The sequence below is a fragment of the Erythrolamprus reginae genome, chromosome 3 (assembly GCF_031021105.1).
Source record: "Erythrolamprus reginae isolate rEryReg1 chromosome 3, rEryReg1.hap1, whole genome shotgun sequence".
NCBI classification, from domain to species: domain Eukaryota; kingdom Metazoa; phylum Chordata; class Lepidosauria; order Squamata; family Dipsadidae; genus Erythrolamprus; species Erythrolamprus reginae.
Genome location: NC_091952.1, coordinates 149,439,161 through 149,461,461, shown reverse-complemented (window position 1 = coordinate 149,461,461; position 22,301 = coordinate 149,439,161). Strand labels below are relative to the sequence as shown.

Genomic DNA, 22,301 nt, shown 5'->3' with positions numbered 1-22,301 from the left:
GCCTCTTGAAAAAGCACCTTTCATAAAATCATACACCAAAATGACCTGTTAATGACTACTTCACCTTCAACCGCAACAATACACGAGCACCTAAGATTCAAACTAAGTGTAAACTGCTCTAAACTCGACTGCAGAAAATATGACTTCAGCAATAGAGTGATTAATGCCTGGAATACACTACTTGACTCTGTGGTTTCTTCCCCAAACCCCCAAAACTTTAACCTTAAGAATGTCTATGGTCATGTCTCCCTGTTTCTAAGGGGCGTGCATAAGCGCACCATTGTGCCTAGCATCCCTGTCCTACTATCCTATTTTATAATTACTTTTTACTTATGTTTATACAAACTACTATCTATACTTGTTCGACAAATAAACAAACAACTGGTTAGCAGTTTAATACTATATAGATAGATATAATTCTTTATTGGCCATATGTGATTGGACAGACAAGGAATTTGTCTTGGTGCATATGCTCTCAATGTACATAAAAGAAAATATAGATTTGTCAAGAATCATGTGGTACAACATTTAATGATTGTCATGGGGTAAAATAAGCAATGAAGAAACTATCAATATTAATAAAAATCTTCGGATACAAGCAACAAGTTACAGTCATACAGTCCTAAGGGGGAGGAAAAAGATGATGGGAAAAAACTAGTAGAAATAGAAATGCAGACCTAGTAAAAAGTTTGACAGTGTTAAGGAAATTATTTGTTTAGTAGACCGATGGCGTTTGGGAAAATTTATATAATATAAAGCAAAGTTTATCGGGAGAAAAAAATCAGTTTTAAAACTGCAAACAATGATTAAGCAAACAGAAAGCTGGAAATATCACAAGATGAATGAGGGTTTTCTCCCCACCTCCCCCATAAGAAAGTAAGCCGACCGCTTCAACAGTTTGGAAAAACAATAACAACACCGGAGCTGAGAGGCGGTGCCTTACAGAGAAAAGAGCATCGATTGGCTAGGGACGAGGCTCCGCCTCCTTTCCATCTAGGGGAGACTCCTATGAAAAGGAGGCAGGCTACAAATAGACCGGGAGAAGCCTCGGGTGCGAGTTCGCGCAGGCAAGATGGCTTTGTTGCGGGGGATTCTGGTGTGCAGCTTGCTCTTGCTCGGTTGTGTCTGCAACCAGGCGCTCGGGACTAGGATCGGGATCCCCGGGGGACTGTGGGATGCTTCCTTGGAGGAACCGGAAGTCCGCTCGGCCCTTCAATTTGCCATGAACGAATACAACAGAGGGAGCAATGATATGTATCATAGTCGCGTATCCGAAGTAGTCCGAGCCGAACAACAGGTGAGCGAAGAATAGGCGAAGGTGAAATTCTGGGGTAGCAACGCGGGGCGGATTAAGGGGCGAGTACAAGTGCACTAGAGTGCTTTCCGTCCCCTGTCCTATTGCTCTCCTATATCTCCTATATCTTTCTTCTATTCCTATATGTCTTCTATTCTTTCATTGATATGTTCTATTCCTATATCTTCTCTTCCATTCTTTCTTAGATATATTTTACTATGAGTATCTCCTCTATAACCTTCATCATGTGTGTATACCCACTAAAAACCTCATTGTGTATTGGACAAAATCAATCAATCAATCAATCAAATAAATAAATAAATAAATAAATAAATAAATAAATAAATAAATAAATTAAAAAAAAAAGGTTTTCTGTTAAATTAAGAGGCTATTAATGAAAGGAGCATCTTTTTTTTTAAAAGTGGGGTTATAATCTCCCCCACCCCCACCCGTTCATTCCGTAATTTAACATTTTAAACCGAGTTCAGAGTTCAGATGATCATCCTTCCCTTTGGTAGATATGGAAGCGTCTGGAAAGTTAATTGCAAGACATGACCGGGACAAACTCAGGTTTTGTGACAGTCATTGGGGAAGGTTAGCATTCTTCTGCCTATCTGGCAGGCAAGAGAAGGGAGAATGTGGGCTGTTGTTGATTGGAATGTCCTTGCTTTAACTGGGTCAAAGAGCGCCTCCTCCCTTCTCCTTTCCATCAGTTTTGTAACTCCCAGCTCAGAGATTAGATATGTTTGTGTGCAGTCCCTGGGTATCATCCAATTAATCCTTCTTTTGAAAATGTAAACTGGAAAGAAAAAAGAAACAATAATTACTTTTTACTTACGTTATACTGTATTTATACAAACTACTGTCCTATAAATGTTTGACATGTAAGCAAATAAAAATAAATAAATTTAAACTGGAAAGAAAAAACTTGCACAGGAGTAAGCAAGAGCTACAAATGCTCTTATCCTTTTAACTTTTTCTAGTATAATATATCCAATTCTCAGAACATTGTGTGTGTTTCATAGACTTCCTTAATCAAAACTAGCCCATTTTACTGCTTGACCTGCTGGTTTTGATACATCTTAGAGTCAGACAGCTTGCGTGATTGCCATGTCCAGTGTTAGCTGGTATCATCAAAAGGAAGAAGTAGGCAAGGAGATGTTTTTGGGTATATATGTATACCCCTCCGCCTACAAACAATGAAGTTAGATCCTAATTATTTTTCTTAATACTTCTGTCAACATTATCACCAAGATCACCAGCTTCAGTTCTTTATTTGCTCCCTGCTTCACCTTCCCATATAATTTTTCTATTAGTAACACGCTCTTCTCCCTTACTACATGAAATAAAAGAATTGCTGCTTCTAGCAGTGGTTGAGCCATGCAATCTAGAAAAAATATCTAATGCAGTGCCACCAGCTTTAAACCTGGTTGAAGCATCACCCAAACTGCTTTTGTTCATATCTCTCTAGTGTGGCAGGTCTTCTTATCAGATCGGCATCAAAGAAGCTTTTTGGAGAACTTCATCTATTTCAAACTCGCACTCTTTTGATTCCCAGATATTGTTTTGTATTTATCTCTTTGGGGAACAGCAGTTCACTATATTTAAAGGGTATTTAACTCTTGCACTGTTTGAGCAGTTGGATCACTAGAGATGAAACTATTTCTACCACTAAGCAGGATTGAGCAGTTTCAAGTGACAACTATTGGGGGTGGAGAATGATGGCGATGTGTTGGAGGAGAGAACTTCCCAATTCCTAAGCTTCCCGCAACTGCTGTCTTAAATTAAGACCCAACAATCAGCACAGATTAGGTGATGGGCATCTAGAAAAGTATAGTAATGCCACCATATTGTGGTGCTTCCTTTGGGTGAATTAGATTTTTGAGGTGTGGGTTTTATGACACCCCATCCCAAAGGAAACAATCACTCTTATCGGAAAGGAAAGTGTCCCTTGTCGACCAAACAATGTTGTTTGGCGGTCTCCAGGGGAAGAGCCTTCTCTGTGGCGGCCCCGGCTCTCTGGAATCAACTTCCTCTGGAGATTAGAACGCCCCCCACCCTCCTTGTCTTTTGCAAGTTACTTAAGACCCACCTATATCGCCAGGCATGGGGGAACTAAGACATCTCCCCCAGGCTTATTATATTTAATGTTTGATTATGTGCTGTATGGTTTTTTTTAATTGTTGAGGTTTTTATATATTTTATTATTAGATTTGTTCCATTGTTATACTGTTTACTCGAGTCTTCGGAGAGGGGAGGCATACAAATCTAACAAATTGAATTGAATTGAATACTTGGTGGCAAAGGCTGTACTCGCTGACATTCTTGTAGTAAGACTTGTCACTTAACATCCTTTGTAATCTTGGGCAGTCAGAATGCTAAATATTTTCAGACATGTATTGGGTAAGTGCCGTAATGTTACATAATCCAACTTTTTATATCATGCAGGTTGTTAGTGGAATGAAGTATTACTTCACTGTTAAGATTGGACGTACTGTTTGCCGTCAGGGAGCATCTGACCTCGAAAATTGTGCATTTCATACCACACCTAAACTGGCACAGGTACGTAGCAGAAAAAAGGAGGACAATGTTTTAAGGGCTAAATAAAAGTAGACAAGATTGATCCCTGTAGATATGAAGTGAGGTGATATGCGAGAAATAACATGTTAAACTGGAGGAAGGAAAACAAAGTATGGTAGCTTGCTTTCCCTTCCCCCTTTAGAAATTTGCAGAGAAGGCCAGACCACATAATATTGAGAACCAAAAGTGGTATCCCAGTATATTATTACCTTCTTTGTTAATTTCCCAATGAATAGAAGGCCCGATCCACATTAAAAAAATGTGGTCCTAGCAATACTTGACTACATCATTGAGGTGAGTGTTAAATCCATATCTATATGACTCCAGGTTTTGTTCCTCTATCAAGAGCCTTGCTGATAATCAACCTACTTTGCTCCACAATGAGAGATATCAAAAACAAAACTCTTGACAGTCTGCATATTGTTTTGCATAACTACTCAGTTCTCTGCTTGGACATGGATAATATCCCAAGATCTTTCTGTTACAAAACCTTTCCTGAAACGAGAGCTGCATATCTCCCAAAAATATTAGGATAAAATACATTGGTGACATTGGGAAGCTCCCAGCCAGTCAAGGAGGAAGGATCAAGCAAGGAGTTAGTCTTGAGTCATTGCGCAATCACACCCTCCCCCAAGTTCCATGGAACTTTATCTGTTTGTTCCCCAGGGAGTCCAGGGAAATTCTTGAACAAAAGAGCACCGAGATTGTAAAGTAGTCAACTTTCATGTGTGTATCTGGTTCTTTGCACTTGATATTAATCTCCCTAGGCTGCTCATCTTCCCTTGGAAACTAACAGATAAAAGTCTCGTGGAACTCTGTGAAATCTGTGAGATTGGGGGCCAAACCTGACACATTTCCAAAGTGTCTGAAGTGTTTGTTTTTAATATGAAGTCTGTTAAAAAAAATGTTTTCAGTAAGTGATTTACTTCCCAGGTAGATGTTTACTAGGAATATTTTATCTAGCCTGCAGAAATCCTGATTACCATTAGATGGGGTAAAGTGGGGAGGGCAACTTAGATATGCTAAGTTATGCTAACCGAGTCTACGGAGAGGGGCAGCATACAAATTTAATAAATAATAATAAATAATAATGCTAATCCTCAAGATCGGAAGATAGATTGTTTTCAATAGTTTACTAAGGGAAACAAAAGCTATACTATGTATTTACCCTAATCATGTAATTCATTAAAATATGTGGTACTTATGTTAGTCATTACTGACTTGCACCATAGATTTCAGTGGCATTTTAATGCCTACTTAACCAAAGTCATAAGGAAAATCTTTCCAACAGATGAACGTTTTTTGGAATCACACATTCATCTTTTATTAGCCGTCCATCCCATCTTAAAAAATCAATTATGAATGATTGTAAATATTGGGTGATTGCTCTGACAAACCAGACACTTTCAGCAACAGTCAGATAGAAGCAAAATACATGATTTCTGTATTCAGGGTTTCATCAGTACAACTGAACAAACAGTACAAAGAGTTCACTGTCTTTTTAGGGAGAAATTGCCATGCCAAAACTGCTTGAATTAGCTGCCTAGTTACTCAGAATGTTATAGCTAAATAAAGCACTTAAAAAAACCCTTTCCTTCCTTAAATAGTCACAAGATCTTATTCAACAATACAGTAGCTGCAACATTATTATTTCCTCTTTACTAAAGTAGGGCAGATGCAACTAAGGGAGGTTTTGAGAATGTGAGTAATTTAAATAGAATTTTTCTTTTCAGTTGACAGTGAAGCATCGTTGGGGTCATCAAACAAATCAACCCAGATTTCTCACTTGCAGCACAAATTAGAAGGCTAAAATTATCCCATTTCATACACAGTGTGCAAAGTTTTAGCTCTCTGGAGAAAGCTCTAATGCTAGGAAAAGTGGAAGGAAAAAGAAGAAAAGGATGACTACCAGCAAGATGGATAGACACAGTTACAGTAGCAGTAAATCACTAAAAGAGCGCCCAGGACAGGGACAAATCAGAGAAAATCTGTATCAGAGGTCTTCAGATTTGGCAACTTTTGTGGGTCCCTGATATACAGTGATACCTTGGCGTACAAACTTAATTTGTTCCAGGATGAGGTCCGTAAGGCGAAAGGTTCATAAGACGAAACAATGTTTCCCATAGGAATCAATGGAAAAGCGATTAATGCATGCAAGCCCAAAATTCACCCCTTTTGCCAGCTGAAGCGCCCGTTTTCGGGCTGGTGGGATTCCCCTGAGGCTCCCCTCCATGAAAAACCACCCCTCTGGACTTCTGTTGCCAGCCAAAGCGCCTGTTTTCGCGCTGCTGGAATTTCCCTGCAGCATCGCAAAATCCGGAGGTGGGGTTTACCATGGAGGGGAGCCTGAGGGGAATCCCACCAGCCCGAAAACGGGCGCTTCGGCTGGCAACGGAAGTCCGAGGGCGGGGCATCGCAGCGGCAGCGGCGGGTTCGTAAGGTGAAAATGGTTTGGAAGAAGAGGCAAAAAAATCTTAAACCCCGGGTTCGTATCTTGAAAAGTTCGTATGACGGGTTTGTAAGATGAGGTATCACTGTATATGGTCGCCAAGAGTCATCCATGATTTAATGGTGCATAATCAATAAATCTCTTCCAAAGTAGGAGAGGGGAAGCTCATCCTTTTTGTTTTAAAACACACTATTTGCTACTGTTTTTTTCAGTCTGGGAAATAACCCAAATGTCTAAGTCCTGAATAAATTGTACCGTATTTTTCGGAGTATAAGACGCACCGGAATATAAGACAAACCTTAGTTTTGGGGGAGGAAAATAGGGAAAAGCATCAGCTTATCAGGTATTCATCTGGCTAGCGTCGTTGGTCTGGTCAGCTTCAGCACATTATGGTTAAGGGCTTAAAAAAAATTATTCTGAGAAAGTAATAGTGAAAGAGCTTGCAATCCAGTAATAGCTGGGAACATCATTAGGACCTGGAAAGAAACAATCTGAGCAAGTAGAGCAATGGGAAAAAAACCCTGCAAAGACTTAGGGCTTGGAAAACCTTCTTTGTAGAGAGTAACAGTGAAAGAGCTTGTAAGCTGGTAAGAGCTGGGAACATTGTTAGCACCTGGTTAGGGCTGGAAAGAAACATGTATTTATTTATTTATTCTATTTTTATTTATTTACATTTGGAACAAATAGAGAATGAGAGAAAAAACATCAAAGACAGGCTTTAGAATACATTATTGGCAGAGTGTAACAGTGAAAGAACTTGCAAGCCAGTAAGAGCTGAGAACATTGTTGGCACCTGGTTAGGATTGGAAACAAACTTACTCAGAGTAAGTTAGAGTAAGGAAACAAACCCTGCAAAAACCTAGGGTTTGGAAAACATTCTCCACAGAGAGTAACAATGAAAGAGCTTGGGTACATTAATAGTACCTGGTTAGGGCGGGAAAGAAATATCTGGAGCAAGTAAAGCAATGAAAAAAGACAAGGTTTGGAATATATTCTTGGCAGAGAGTAGCAATGAAAGAGCTTGCAAGCCAGTAAAATCTGGGAACATTGTTAGCACTTGGTTAGGGCTGGAAAGAAACTTACTCAGAGCAAGTTAGAGTAATGAAACAAACCCTGCAAAAACTTAGGGCTTGGAAAACATTCTTTACAGAGAGAGACAATGAAAGAGCCTGCAAGGTAAGAGCTGGGAAGATCGTTAGCAGCTAGTTCGGGCTGTGGGGGAAAAAGCTACATTCAGAGTATCAGCCTCTTTTAGGGAGAAAAAAGGTGTGTCTTATACACCGAAAAATACGGTAATAATAGCATAGTGAGATAATCCATAAAATTTAAGACCCTAACTTCATGGCAACCCATAGAAGATATACAGTAGTAAATGGAGATATTACTGAAGTGTTGGAGGCAGGGAAATTGCTGTCTAAATAGTTGGTGCAAGCCTGTAAATTTTTGATATGTCCATAAAGTCCAACATATGCATATGGTCAAGAAGAGCAAATGCATATTTAATAGGCTGCAATCAGGGCAAAGTCATATTGTGAGAATCCTGAAAGTTTAATATGAAAATGTAGAAAACAGAGGAAAAGCCTTCCCTATATAGGTTTATGTTCCAGTTCTCAAATTGATTGAAATCAGGTTGAATTTGAGTAGTCATACATGCAGGTGCACTGTTAGGTCTGATGTACTTTTACATACTTTATTATATTGTTCTAATATTGCCAATTAATTACAATGGCCAGTTATGAAATGTGTTTTGAAATAATTTGTTTTTTTCTTTCTCCTGTTTGCAGACAACCACTTGTACTTTTGAGGTTTACAGGATTCCTTGGAGAAACTTCATTTCTCTGGAAAAAAATACCTGCGCCTAAAAGAAAATCTGGTTTCCTACAAGTCGGCTTTTTATTATTCTGATCCTATGTCTCTAGTTAAAATGAGTAACAATCTAGACATATTTTCAAGTGAGAATTGTGCGGCTAATTCAGCTTGGCTTCTGATTTCGTAAAGCAAGTAATTTCCTGTAATTTTCCTTTTAGAATACTTTATATTAAACATCTCCTCTTATTTTGCAAGCATGGATTATGTCATAGCAGAGAAAAATCACATTAAAGGTTTTCTTTTAAAATGATTTTAAAGATGTTATTCTCTTAATACTCATTAGAAAGACTTAGCCATTGGTGACACGTGGTCTCTAAATCTGTGCTGCTCATGTATTTCACAGAATAGAGCACTCTTTGAGGTTCTTCCCCCTAAGTGCTGTCCACCTATATTTGAATTTGCAAAGGATTACTGTCATGGCATTTGCTTTCTCATTGCCACTCCTTCTCCTCCTATTGCCTTTCCTCCCAGGTGCTGCCTAATGCATCACCTGATTTCCCTCTGTTGTGCTCAGGTTTGGGAACAAGTGGGAAGCTCTATTTTTAACCCCAGTGTAGTTAATAATAAACCAGTTTCAGCCATGGACTTCAAGAAGACTTGACTGGGATTTTCCTTTTGTTTTATCTCCTCCCTCAGGGTAGGGCGGGAAATTGAACCCAGATCTCCCGCAGATGTCAGCGTTCGAAATAAGATCCGATAAATTAATCAGAGTCCAAACCTTCCAAGTTCCAATTTATTGACAGAGCCATGTTGGTTACGAATTGTAGTCAATCCAATGCTAACTTTTCCTACAGTTCTCCACCTAGGTTAAGGTTCATCCCTGGTCCTCACACCCACTAGTTCATGACATGGACCACTCCAGTTCTCTCAACATTCACGATCCTCCCCTGAACTTCTCACTGGTGCTGAACAAAGGATGACCTTGAATCACCGGAAATAATTTCTTATGTCTAGTATCTTTCACTCTTATGCAACCACCCCTGTCCAATTCTCATAGTACTTTTCTACTTGTGGCAGGCCAGAATCTCTAACTCAAAAATTGATGGCTTTGTCCTGACACTTGTCCTAGTTTAGTGGACCACACTGAACTCTCAAAATGAATAGCCTTGTCTTTAATCTGCCTGGTTTTTTAGTTTGTTAAATTTATTATTCCAGCCACAGAGTCTTTTGGCAATTTACCATCCAAACAACAAATCCGGAATTGCTGAAGTAATTAAGTCTAGTTATATACATATAGTTAATAATATGGTTTCTAAATGTATTTATACTCACTTAGTGTGAAACTTTGGCCTGTTTTGATGAACACAGAAGGGATATCCTGGCAGGAATGGTAGACGCACACAAAGCTCTTCCTCAACAGTTCTCAGTCTTTCTCTGTTTTTAGTTTTTATCGCAGTCAAGCTTGAGAAACTCAGCTCACATAGATATGTGGTTGTGGTGGCAACATTTACCTCCAGTCCTGACCAGGATTAGAAATCGGGACCATGGGGAGTAGTTGCAGCTTCAACTACTTGCCGCAGCCATAGAATGGCAAATGTGCGGTAGCCCGAGAGGGGACCTCCTGGGTGTGGATGAGAGGTTGCCTGCTATTGGTTCATCGCTAGTGGTCGGGATGAATTCTAGAAGGTGATTAGTCAGTGAGCGTTCCCTGTGCCTCCACTCTTCCTGTCGCTGATAGCTGGAGGGATTGTGAGGGGAATGTTTATTCTCGGATGGAGGTGCTGGAGGCGGGCCAGATCGGACCATAGTTTGGGGACCCATGTTTAATTTCTTTACGGCACACCTGACCATGTCTCACAGCACACTGGTTGAAAAACACTGGCCTAATCCCATCAGGCCTAAACTTACACTCCCTCTCCATAACAAAGCCCCCTGCAATCCCCCCAAAATAGGAGCCCCTATACTTCACTCCAGGGGCAGCTCTAAGAAGGGCATCTCAATAGAACTGATGCTGACAAGGACCTGCCTCGCATCTCCAAAACTGGCCAGCCAATCAGATTGCTAGGATTTCCTATTTTGTAGCCCTCCATTTCTATTAAAAATATTTGCTTTGCTGTTGTGGGGAGTTCCTCTTTATTTGTTGCAATGAAGCTTGGTTCTTCTCAATGGTGTACTCCTCCTCCTTCAGATGGAAACTACAATTAATGTACTGCTAAAACTCTTGTTGTGACCTTCAACTAGGCAAAAATGGATCATAGGGCAACAGTTTTTGAACCAAGATATCTCAAATGCGTTGACTTACAGAATGTGTCCAAAATCTGGAACCCATGACTCCTGAGGGAATAACATTTGGGAAAGTTGTGGCTGCTTCAATGCTGCTGTGCTACTAGGCTTCTGTTCTGCTCATGTGATCTTCATCTTCAACGTTCTGTGACTGTTTTCCAGCCAATCTCACAATCCCTTGTAACCTCACCCTGCAGTCGCCACTCATTTGCCTGCTGGGAAGGGAAGGGAAGAGGAAAGAAGGAATAGGAAGGAAGATAAGGAGAAAAGAAAAGAAGGAATGTAATGTGTCTTTCATGGCCCACATTGACCCATGTAACACTTCTTAGGCATCTCCACTCACCCTTCCCAACTCATGCCATCACCACCTTTGCATGCCTTCCCTGATCCATGTGCACCTCTTGTGCACCCCATGGATGTTTCCTGACCCATGCTGTACCCACACAATATCTCAGACCTGCATAGCACCTCTTTCACACTCCCAAACACTCCTAGGTACTCTTACCAAAAATTTTACTTCCACTGTGGGCATGGCTTATGCATTTTGTTTCAACATCTTTCAGTGCAAATTGGGGGGAGCTCCAAATTTTGCTACCGGAACTGCGTTCCTGACTGTTCCCGTAGGAGCCCATCACTGCTCTCAAGCACCCCTGCAACCCCCACGCGCCTTTCGTGAGCTGTACTGCCCACTAGTGCACCCTCTGACCCACATGTTATCTCACTCCACAGGACCACCATACACCTTCCTTGACCTAGCCCCTCCACATGTCCTACCCAACTCATGCAACATCTCCCCATGTATCCTTGAACTATCTTCTGCATGCTTTCCCAACTTGCACAGCATGTCTTATACATACTCTTCCTGACTCACCCCCCCACCTGCATGCTCTTCACAACCTGCAGGGCATCTTTTGGGTACACCTGTGCACTTCCTGGCCCATGCAGTACCTTTTGTGCACCCCATGAATAATTCCTGACCTGCACTAGGGAGGGAAGGAGAGAGAGCTGATACTCTCTTACTAGCTTCCTACAAGGAAAGAAATTGCAAGTTGCTCCCACTGCTTTTTTTGGTCCACCCAGGCTCATTTGTTAAAGAAATATCTCTGAAATGATGACCCAATGGGTTAGTAGCATTTAATAACAATCTACAGAATAGAACACTCAAAATAGAGCATTCAAAGTGAAAAAGATACAGTCATGCTATCAGCAGTTTGTGAGTTTTGCAAGAGGCAAGAATGACCTTTGAAATGATGAGTTAACTTGGGATCCACGTCCATTACTACAAGTTGAACATAAAATACTTCAGTCCATCCATCCCATCGTATTTCTTAAGCTTGGAGGTTAACATTTCATATACAACTGTTTTAAAGTTATTTTCTTCCACGATAATGCAAATAATTTACATTGAATCTTTTGGTGATTTTAATCTTCAGTTGCTGTGGAATGCATGGTATGTGTTTGTCATATCTGCGGTTTCATTTTTAAATGAAAGAAAACTCATTTGGAAAATACTGTCCTTTTCATCTTGGCTCCCATAGTCTCAGCTGAAATAAAAAATCAAATCAATTCATTATACCCATAAGGTTAGATACACTAAACTATATAATAGTAGAACTGTTACATATCTATGCAACAGAAAAATAGTGACTATATTAGGATCTAAAAATAATTAAAAACCCATATAAAAAAATAAAACTTAAGTCTTGTAATGTCTATAGTGTTTTATTTTTAGCAAAATATGACCAATTTTTATGGGGAATGATACACACTACATGGTGTAAAAATCAGTGTACAGCGTTGAAAAAACTACAAAAGTCTTGAGAAACTCTTTTGCATCATTTGAAAACTCCAATAAGCTGCAACCAGGAGCCTGAGATTTCTATCCTACCATAGTCAAGAAAGCCGGCTAAGGTATTTCAGCCAGTTCCACTTTCTCAGCCCAACCTATTTCACGTGATTATTGGGAAAATAGGAGAAGGGAGGTATCTTAAGTATGATCCCTACCTTGAATTGTTTATAAAGGAACACGTGTGTGATAAACCAAAAATTAAATTTTATACAGTAAAAACAAAAGCTAATTAACGAACCTCCTCCACTAAAACATTTTTCTTGAATAAGTACTGATTGTTTTTATTTAAAAAAGCCTTTTTGGGGACCATAGAGCACAAATCACAAATCAAAAGTAGAATAAGTTTTCACATTCTGAACTTGCCCTGAATGTTCTTATTCTATTCTTTGCACAATGTTGGAGTTTAACCTATAAAACAATTATTAATCAATTACAAATACAGCATAACTTTAAAAATGCTCTGTAATTGGGTCAAAGAGAGCCTCCCTTTTCCTTTCCATCTGTTTTGCAATTCCCAGTTCAGAGATTAGATATGTTTGTTTGCGGTCCCTGGGTATCATCCAATTTGTAGTGCTTTTGAAAATTGTCTACAGTTGACCTCTCTCCGTTTCTAAGAAGAGTGTGCCTAAGTGCCTAATGTCCCTGTCCTACTCTCCTATTGTCCTTTTTTAATCATTGCTTTTTACTATCCTATACATGTTTGACAAACAAGCAAACAAACAAATAAAAATTTAAACTGGAAAGAAAAAACTTGCACAGGAGTATTGTATATCCAATTCCCAGAACATTGTGTGTTTTTCATACACTTCCTTAATCAAAACTAGCCTATTCTGTTGCTTGGCCTGCTGATTTTGATACATCTTAGAGTCAGACAGCTTGCGTGATTGTCATGTCCAGTGTTAGCTGGTATCATCAAAAGGAAGAAGGAGGCAAGGAGAGATTTTTGTGTATATATGTATACCCCTCCCCCTACAAACAATGAAGTTAGATCCTAAATATTTTTCTTAATTCTGTCAACATTATCACCCAAGCGCCCAGCTTCAGTTCTTTATTTGCTCCCTGCTCTACCTTCCTATATAATTTTGCTATCACTAACATGCTCTTCTCCCTTACTATGACATAAAATGAAAGAATTGCTGCTTCCAGCAGTGATTGGGCCATGCAATCTATTATTATTATTATTATTATTATTATTATTATTATTATTATTATTATTATTATTATTTATTAGATTTGTATGCCAGCCCTCTCCACAGACAATCTAGCAAATCTAGCAGTGCCACCAGCTTTATACCTGGTTGAAGCAGCATCCAAACTGCTTTCGTTCACATCTGCCTAGTGTGGCACTTCTTCTTATCAGATGCACTCCAGCATCAAATAAGCTTTTTGGAGAACTTCCTCTGTTTGAAACTCACTCTCTTTTGATTCTGATACATTATTTTGCATTCATCTCTTTGGGGAACAGCAGTGTACTATATTTAAAGGGCATTTTATTGTTTGAGCAGTTGGATCAGTAGAGATGAAACTGTCATCAATTATATCCAGTTAGAGTTGTTTCTACCACTAAGCAGGATTGGGACGTTTTGAGTGACAACTATTGGGGGTGGAGAATGATGATGGTGTGTTGGAGGAGAGAGCTGCCCAATTCCTAAGCTTCCTGCAACTGCTGGATGAGCATCTAGAAAAGTATAGCAATGCCACCATATTGTGGTGCTTCCTTTGGGTGAATTAGATTCTCCAGGTGTGGGTCCTAAGACACCCCTTCTCAAAGGAAATGATCACTTATCAGAAAGGAAAGTGTCCCTTGTCTCATACTTGGTGGCCATAGCTGTACTTGCTGATATTCTTGTAGTAAGGCCTATCACTTAATATCCTTTGTAATCTTGGGCAGTCAGAATGCTAAATATTTTCAGACATGTATTGCGTAAGTGCCGTAATGTTGCATATTCCAACTTTTTATATCATGCAGATTGTCAGTGGAATTAAGTATTACTTCACTGTTAAGATTGGATGTACTGTTTGCTGTCAGGGAGCATCTGACCTTGAAAATTGTGCATTTCATACCGCACCTAAACTGGCACAGGTACGTGGCAGAAAAAAGGAGGACAATGTTTTAAGGGCTAAATAAAAGTAGACAAGATTGATCCCTGTAGATATGAAGTGGGGTGATATATGAGAAATAACATGTTAAACTGGAGGAAGGAAAACAAAGCTTGTTTTCCCTTTCCCTTTTAGAAGTTTGCAAAGAAGGCCAGAGCACATAATATTGAGAACTAAAAGTGGTATCCCAGTATATTATTACATTCTTTGTTAATTTTCCAATGAACAGAAGGCCTATTCTTCGGAGAGGGGTGGCATACAAGTCTAATTAATAATAATAATAATGATAATAATAATAATAATAATAATAATAATAATATTTATTATTAGAAAGATGTGAGCATAGCGATACTTGACTGTATCATTGAGGTGAGAGTTAAATCCATTTCTGTATGACTCCAGGTTTTGTTCCTCTATCAAGAGCCTTGCTGATAATCAACCTACTTTGCTCCACAATGAGAGATATCAAAAACAAAGCTCTTGACAGTCTGCATATTGTTTTGCATAACTACTCAGTTCTCTGCTTGGACATGGATAATATCCCCAGACCTTTCTGTTACAAAAGCTTTCCTGAAACAAGAGCTGCATAACTCCCAAAAATATTAGGCTAAAATACATTGGTGACATTGGGAAGGAGTCAAGCAGGAAGGATCAAACAAGGAGTTAGCGTTGAGTCATTGTACAATCACACCCTTCCCCAAGTTCCATGGAACTTGTTTGTTCTCCAGGGAGGCTGAACAGTCCAGAGAAATTCTTGTACAAAAGAGCACAAGATTGTAAAGTAATCAGCTTTCATGTGTGGATCTGGTTCTTTGCACTTGATATTAATCTCCCTAGGCTGCTCATCTTCCCTTGGAAACTAACAGATAAAAGTCTCATGGAACTTGGAGAGGGATCAGTCCGAAGCCTCTTGCTGGACTCAAGGTTAACTCCCTGTTTGATTCCTCCTCCTCCCCTGGCTGGGAGTTTCCCAACAGATGAGTTTGTTTTAGTTTTAGTAAATCTGTGAGATTGGGGGGCCAACCAGACACATTTCCAAAGTATTGCAGTGTTTGTTTTTACAATGAAGTCTGTTAAAGAAAAAATGCTTTCAGTAAGTGATTTACTTCCCAGGTAGGAATATTTTATCTGCCCTGCAGAAATCCTGATGACCATTAGATGGGTGCAAAGGGAGAGTGACTCAGATACGTTAATCCTCAAGAGCAGAAGATGGATTGTTTTAATAATTTACTCAGGGAAACAAAAGTTATACTAGGTGTTTACCCTAATCATTATGTAATTCATTAAATATATGGTGCTTATGTTAGTCATTACTGACTTGCACCATGAATTTCAGTGACATTTTAATGCCCACTTAACCAGAGTCACAAGGAAAATCTTTGCAACAGACCAACGTTTTTTCAGATCACAGGTTCATCTTATATCCTGTCCATCCCATGTTTAAAACCAATTATGGAAGATTGTAAATTTTGGGTGATTGCTCTGACAAACATGGCTCTTCCAAGAACAGTCAGATTCAGCAAAAGGCAGCTGTACTCAGGGTTTCAGTTCAGTGTACAAAGAGTTCAGTGTTTTTGTTTGGGAGAAACGTTGCCATACCAAAACTGCTTGAATTAGCTGCCTAGCTACTCAGAAAGTTATAGCTAAATAAAGCACTTAAAACAAAAACCCCTTTCCTTATTATTTCCTCTTTACTAAAGTAAGGCAGATGCAACTAGGGGAGGTTTTGAAGATGTGAGTAATTTCAGTTGACAATGAGGATATTGAAGTGGTAGATAGCTTCTACCTTTTAGAATCAGCCATCAACAGTAAAGGAAGAGGTGGTCAAGAAATACACTGCAGATTAGTACTTGGTAGAGCAGCCATGAATGCCCTATAAAGAAATCAGATGCCGTGGTATGACTATACAGATAGTCCTTGTTGGCAATTGCTTATTCATTGATGGTTGAAAGTTATGATGGTGCTGAAAAAATAACTTTATGAGTAATGCCCAGATATACAACCTTTGCAGCATCCATCAGTAATGTGATTGCTGTTACAGTCAATACATTTTTGTTTTTTTCCCTTTTCTTCCCCTGCAGAGTGGAGAAATAGGATATTGCAAGAGTGTAAGATGGCACGCAATAAGGAATATGCATTGGTAGGAATGTGGTGGTGCTGGCAGCCATGAAGAGCTACAAGTGTGCTATGCAATCAAACCAATGCATCCCCCCCCCCATTGTGTGTCTGCTTAGTGTCTTGTAATCCCTGCCCAATGTGCCTAGAAAGTGCCCATTCTTTCTGCAAGGGGAAATAAAAATCTTGGGGGGGGGGGGGCAATTTCCTGTGCGTGGCAGAGTAGAGGAAGGAATTACAAAAAAATTACCAGGTACACAATGGGCAATGCATCAGGCAGGTAGCATGTACATAGTGCCACTACATTCCTTTTGATGTATATTCTCCATTATGTGCCTTCTTATTCTCTTATAATCCTTTCCTCTCCAATGAATGTAAATTTAAAAACAAATTTCCTTCTTTGTTAATTATCTCAGTCCAAGAGTGAGCATTCCAAAGGGCAAGGCAGTGAGTGGGTACAGTCATGATCAACCACTCACTCAGTGATAAAGCTACTGGTCCCAATTCTGGTTGCTATACTTTTACGTGTAGAAATCAGACTGTTACTAGCAATGGCATTTTCCCTGGCACTTTATGGAAGGAAAAGATGGACTTGGAGCTGGATAGGAAAAGTATTGGCAGTTTTGACCCTTAGAGAAGACTCCTAAATATACCATGGACCAGTCAAGAAGCAAAATAATAAACAAATTATTATTATTATTATTATTATTATTATTATTATTATTATTATTAATGCATCATCAAACAATTCGACTCAGTTTTCTCACTTGCGGCACAAATGAGCAGGCTAAAATTATCCCATTTTAGACACAGTGTGCAAAGTTTTGGTGCTCTGGAGAAAGCTCTAATGCTAGGAAAGGTAGAAGGAAAAAGAAGAAAAGGATGACTACCAGCAAGATGGATAGACACAGTTACAGTAGCAGTAAAAGAGCATCACTAAAAGAGCACCCAGGACATGGACAAATCAGAGAAAATCTGTATCGGAGGTATTCAGACTTGGCAACTTTAAGACTTGTGGACTTCAATTCCCAGAATTCTCCAGCCAGCAGAGCTACTGGAGCATAGTGGCTGGAGAATTCTGGGAATTGAAGTCTACAAGTCTTAAAGTTGCCATGTTTGTGAATCCCAGATCTATATGGTCGCCATGAGTCACCCATGACTTAATGGTGCAAAATCCTGACCTGAACTAGGGATGGGGGGAGAGGGAGAGAGAGAGAGTTCTGATATTCTCTAACCAGCTTCCTACAAAGAAAGAAAGTGGAAGTTGCTCCCACTTGACTCTGAAATGAGTCATGCGTTAGTAGTATTTAATAACAACCTACAGAATAGAACACAAAAAACAGAGCATTCAAAGTGAAAAAGATACAGTCATGCTATCAGCAATGTGTGAATTTTGAAGGTGCAAGAACGACCTTTGAAATGATGAGTTACCTTGGGATCCATGTCCATTACTACAAGTTGAACATAAAATACTTCTGTCCATCCCTCCCATCATATTTCTTAAGCTTGGAGTTAACATTTCATATGCAACTATTTTAAGGCAATTTTCTTTCAGAATAATAATTTACATTGAATCTTTTGGTGATTTTAATCTTCAGTTGCTGTGAAAATTGACAGCAGAAAAAGACCTCATGGTCTTCTGTTTATCCCAGGCATGTTTAAATTCAGTTTATCCCAGGCATGTTTAAATTCAGTTACTGTGGATTTACCAACCACATCTGCTGGAAGTTTGTTCCAATCATCTACTACTCTTTCAGTAAAATAATATTTTCTCACGTTGCTCCTTTCCCCCAACTAACCTCAGATTGTGCCCCCTTTTTCTTGTGTTCACTTTCCTATTAAAAACACTTCCCTCCTAAACCTTATTTAACCCTTTAACATATTTAAATGTTATATATTTCTATAATATATATATATACTGCACGAATCAAAAAGAGGGCGGGGAAAATATTTACTGACCCCTCACATCCTGGACACAAATTGTTTCAACTCCTACCCTCAAAACGTCGCTACAGAGCACTGCACACCAAGACAACTAGACACAAGAACAGTTTTTTCCCGAATGCCATCACTCTAGTGAACAAATAATTCCCTCAACACTGTCAGACTTTCTACTAAATCTGCACTTCTTTTTCTAATAGTTTTTCTCATCATTCCTTTCACCCATTTCCTCCCATGTTGACTGTATGACTGTAACTTGCTGCTTATATCCTAAGATTTTTATTAATATTGTTTCTTCATTGCTTATTTGACCCCTATGACAATCATTAAGTGTTGTACCACATGATTCTTCACAAATGTATATTTTATTTTATGTACGCTGAGAGCATATGCACCAAGACAAATTCCTTGTGTGTCCAATCACACTTGGCCAATAAAAAAATCTATTCTATTCTAATGTCTAAAACGTTTCATTTTAAGCAGAATGTGACCAATTTTGTTATAGGAAGTGATACACACTACATTGTGTAAAAATCAGTGTACAGCTTTGAAAAGCCTTTTGGGGGTAGTACAGTAGATACCAAATCACAAATCAATAGTAGAACAAGTTTTCACATTCTGAATTTGCCCTGCATATTCTCATTCTATTCGTTGCACAGTGTTGCAATTCAGCTTAACCTATAAAACAATTATCAATCCTATAGAAATGCATTAAGTGACCACTTGATGGCGCCAAATAACCTTTCCTTTAATACAAAAGCATCATTGCCTTTTTATTATTGCATGGTTTCAGAGAGAGGAGTGCTGAGGAATCAAACCGCAACTAGTCTTAGTCAGGTCATCCCAGTTGTGATATCCCTAAGTAAAATGAACTCCTCAGTGAACCATACCAAGTCTTAATTCCTCTTTGTCCATAAAATATGTATGTATGTTTTGATTGGATTGCTGAGGTGTGGGTTTTAACTGGGGTTATTGTTTTAATTTGTACTTGACTTCTTTTTATTGTTAACTGTACTTTTTCATATTATTGTAAGTCGCCTTGAGTCCTTCGGGATTGGGTGGCATAGAAGTCGAGTAAACAAACAAACAAACAAACAATAAATAAATAAATAAATAATAAATAATAAATAATAAATAAATAATAAACAAACAAACAATAAAATAGTAGGATATTTTTTTGACTTAGTGTGTATCAACAAATAATAATCACAATAAATTATGGGTCAGTGCAGTGTGGGAACCCATATTTGAACAATCATTGCTCAATACCTAAATGGTTATTTGGTGTAACTTTTCTAATATGCCCCTTTTCCCCTGGATAGAACTTGTTAAGTAGCTGAGATTCCAGCTGGAACATTGATGGGAAGATTTGAAGTGAATGTCTCCATATGCAAGTTTAAAATAATTTAAATAATGTAAGAGTGTTGATAGCAAAGAAGCTGTACATGTGTCCTATAACTTCATAGAGAGTTTTTTAAGGTAGCAAAATGTGATTTTCTCCAGTTCTGCCAAGAGACTAATAGGATAGATTACCCAGAACTCAACTGTTTAATAGGTCAAAAATTCTGATGAACAGAGCAAACTTACAACATAGTTTCTACTTTATATAAATGTTATAATGAATACTATCAAAACTGTCAAATCCTTTTTGGTAAGTAACTTAACAGACGTTATTGAACCATTATGGAATAAGATGTTTCAAACAGCATGTAAAGCACTTATGATTCTTAATGTTCATAAGCTTATATTAGGAGAAGACAAGTTCGAGGTCTCACGAAAGCTCTCTCAGCATCCAGAAATTACACCATTGAAATTTGACAGAAAAGTAGCCTAATTTAAATAGCACTATTTCAAACTATTTATTATATTTGAAACTTTAATAACTTCCCAAAAAAGGACTAAATCATTTTTGTTTTAGCCTTGCCTTCTTCCATAAGGTTGGGAAACTGAGTTGCAGATCAGATTCCACAAAGAGTGTCCAGGCCTAGCTAACATTATCTAATGAGTTTGAAGACAATATTAATGCCTCTTAACAAGGGAGAGTAAGTTGAAAGGCTAGATTATTGGCTAAATTGCAAATATATTTGCTTTGGTCAGAATGCCTGAGTCCTCTACAAGTGAAACTTGAAAAATTAGAATATCGTGCAAATGTTCATTTATTTCAGTAATGTAATTTAAAAGGTGAAACTTAATATAAGAGAGATACTCATAACATGCAAGGCAAGATAGCCCAAGCCGTGATTTGTCATAATTGTGAGGATAATGGGGTACAGCTCATGAAAATCCCAAATCCCCCATCTCAGAAAATTACAATATCACATGCGATCAATAAAAAAAATATTGTACATGGAACAGTAATTGGACCTCTGAAAAGTATAAGCATGCATATGTACTCAGTATTTTGGGGCCCTTTTGCAGCAATTACTGCCTCAATGTGCCATGGCATAGATGCTATCAGCCTGTGGCATTGCTGAGGTGTTATGGAAGACCAGGATGCTTCAATAGCGGCCTTCAGCTCTTCTGTATTGTTCGGTCTCATGTCTCTTATCTTTCTCTTGGCAATGTCCCATAGATTCTCTATGGGGTTCAGGTCAGGTGAATTTGCTGCCAAGTCAAGGACAATAATCCCATGGTCATTGAAGCAGGTTTTGGTGCTTTTGGCAGTGTGGGCAGGTGCTAAGTCCTGCTGCAAAATTCAAGTCACCATCCCCATAAAGCTCATATGCGGATGGAAGCATGGAGTGCTCCAAAATCTCCTGGTAGAGGGCTGCGTTGACCCTGGACTTAATGAAGCATAGTGGACCAACACCAGCAGATGACATGGCTCACCAAATCAACATAGACTGTGAAAAATTTACACTGGCCCTCAAAGCAACTTGCAGTGTGTTCCTCTTCATTCTTCTTCCAGATTCTGGGTCCTTGGTTTCCAAATGAGATGCAAAAGTTTTCACAGTCCCCAAATCAACACAAACTGCAAGATGATGATGATGATGATGATGATTATTATTATTATTTATTAGATTTGTATGCTGCCCCTCTCCGAAAACTCGGGGCGGCTTACAACAGCAATAAAAACAATATAACAGTGGAACAAATCTAATATTAAAACCCTATCATTACTTAAAAACCAAACAGCAACATTCATGCCAAACATAAAACAAAGTATGTCAATTTCAGCCTGACTTCCAGCCAAGCCCTTGACAATTTCACAATAGGTATTGGGTAAATGCTATCTGAGTGGTTTTACACAGTCAGCATATTACCTCCAATGACCTGGATTCTCATTTAACTTACCTACGAAGAATAGAAGGCTGTCAACCTTGAGTGGGTCAGGACTAAACTTCAGGCTGTGGGTAGAGTCAGTTTGCAATACTGCATTTTAACCACTGAGCCACCATGCCTTCACAGTCCTATAATTTATTCTGCATGTTGCACTACGGAAAGATGGAAAATGTGCCTTGACCTTCTAGGAATTTGAAGGTTGCTTTCTCATGGGCTGTAGTTTCTAGTCCCTTGGACATCCCTTGGATTGAAGCTCTGAAGCTATTCCAATTCCCAAAGTGAAGGATCTAATATTTGACGTGAAGTCTGATCACTACAAAATGAAGTAAAATTAATAAGTCATACGATTTGAAAACTCTACACGTAGAACTAACTTTTTGCAGTCATATCTCCCTGCCAATTCATAGATAGTTTGCAATCAACTACTATTCCAATATTTTTCACAACTATGATTCCAAGCTAGGTACCCATTAGTATCTAGCTAGGTATTTGATTTTTTCCTTCCTAATGGAAAGACACTGCATTCCTCTTATATTAAATTTAATTTTGCTATCAGCCAATTTTTCTAATGTATCATTTTGGATTTTATTTCTGCTTTG

At 38.8% G+C, this 22,301-nt stretch overlaps 1 protein-coding gene across 1 annotated transcript; it reads left to right on the top strand.

Annotated features, from left to right (window-relative positions):
- The first annotated feature begins 1,011 nt into the window (after nt 1-1,011).
- Nucleotides 1,012-8,442, top strand: LOC139164624 (cystatin-2-like). The gene is made up of 3 exons (XM_070747009.1): nt 1,012-1,297; nt 3,743-3,856; nt 8,108-8,442. The coding sequence occupies exons 1-3, from the start codon at nt 1,073-1,075 to the stop codon at nt 8,183-8,185; spliced, it is 417 nt and encodes a 138-aa protein (XP_070603110.1). The 5' UTR covers nt 1,012-1,072; the 3' UTR covers nt 8,186-8,442.
- The last annotated feature ends 13,859 nt before the right edge of the window (nt 8,443-22,301 follow it).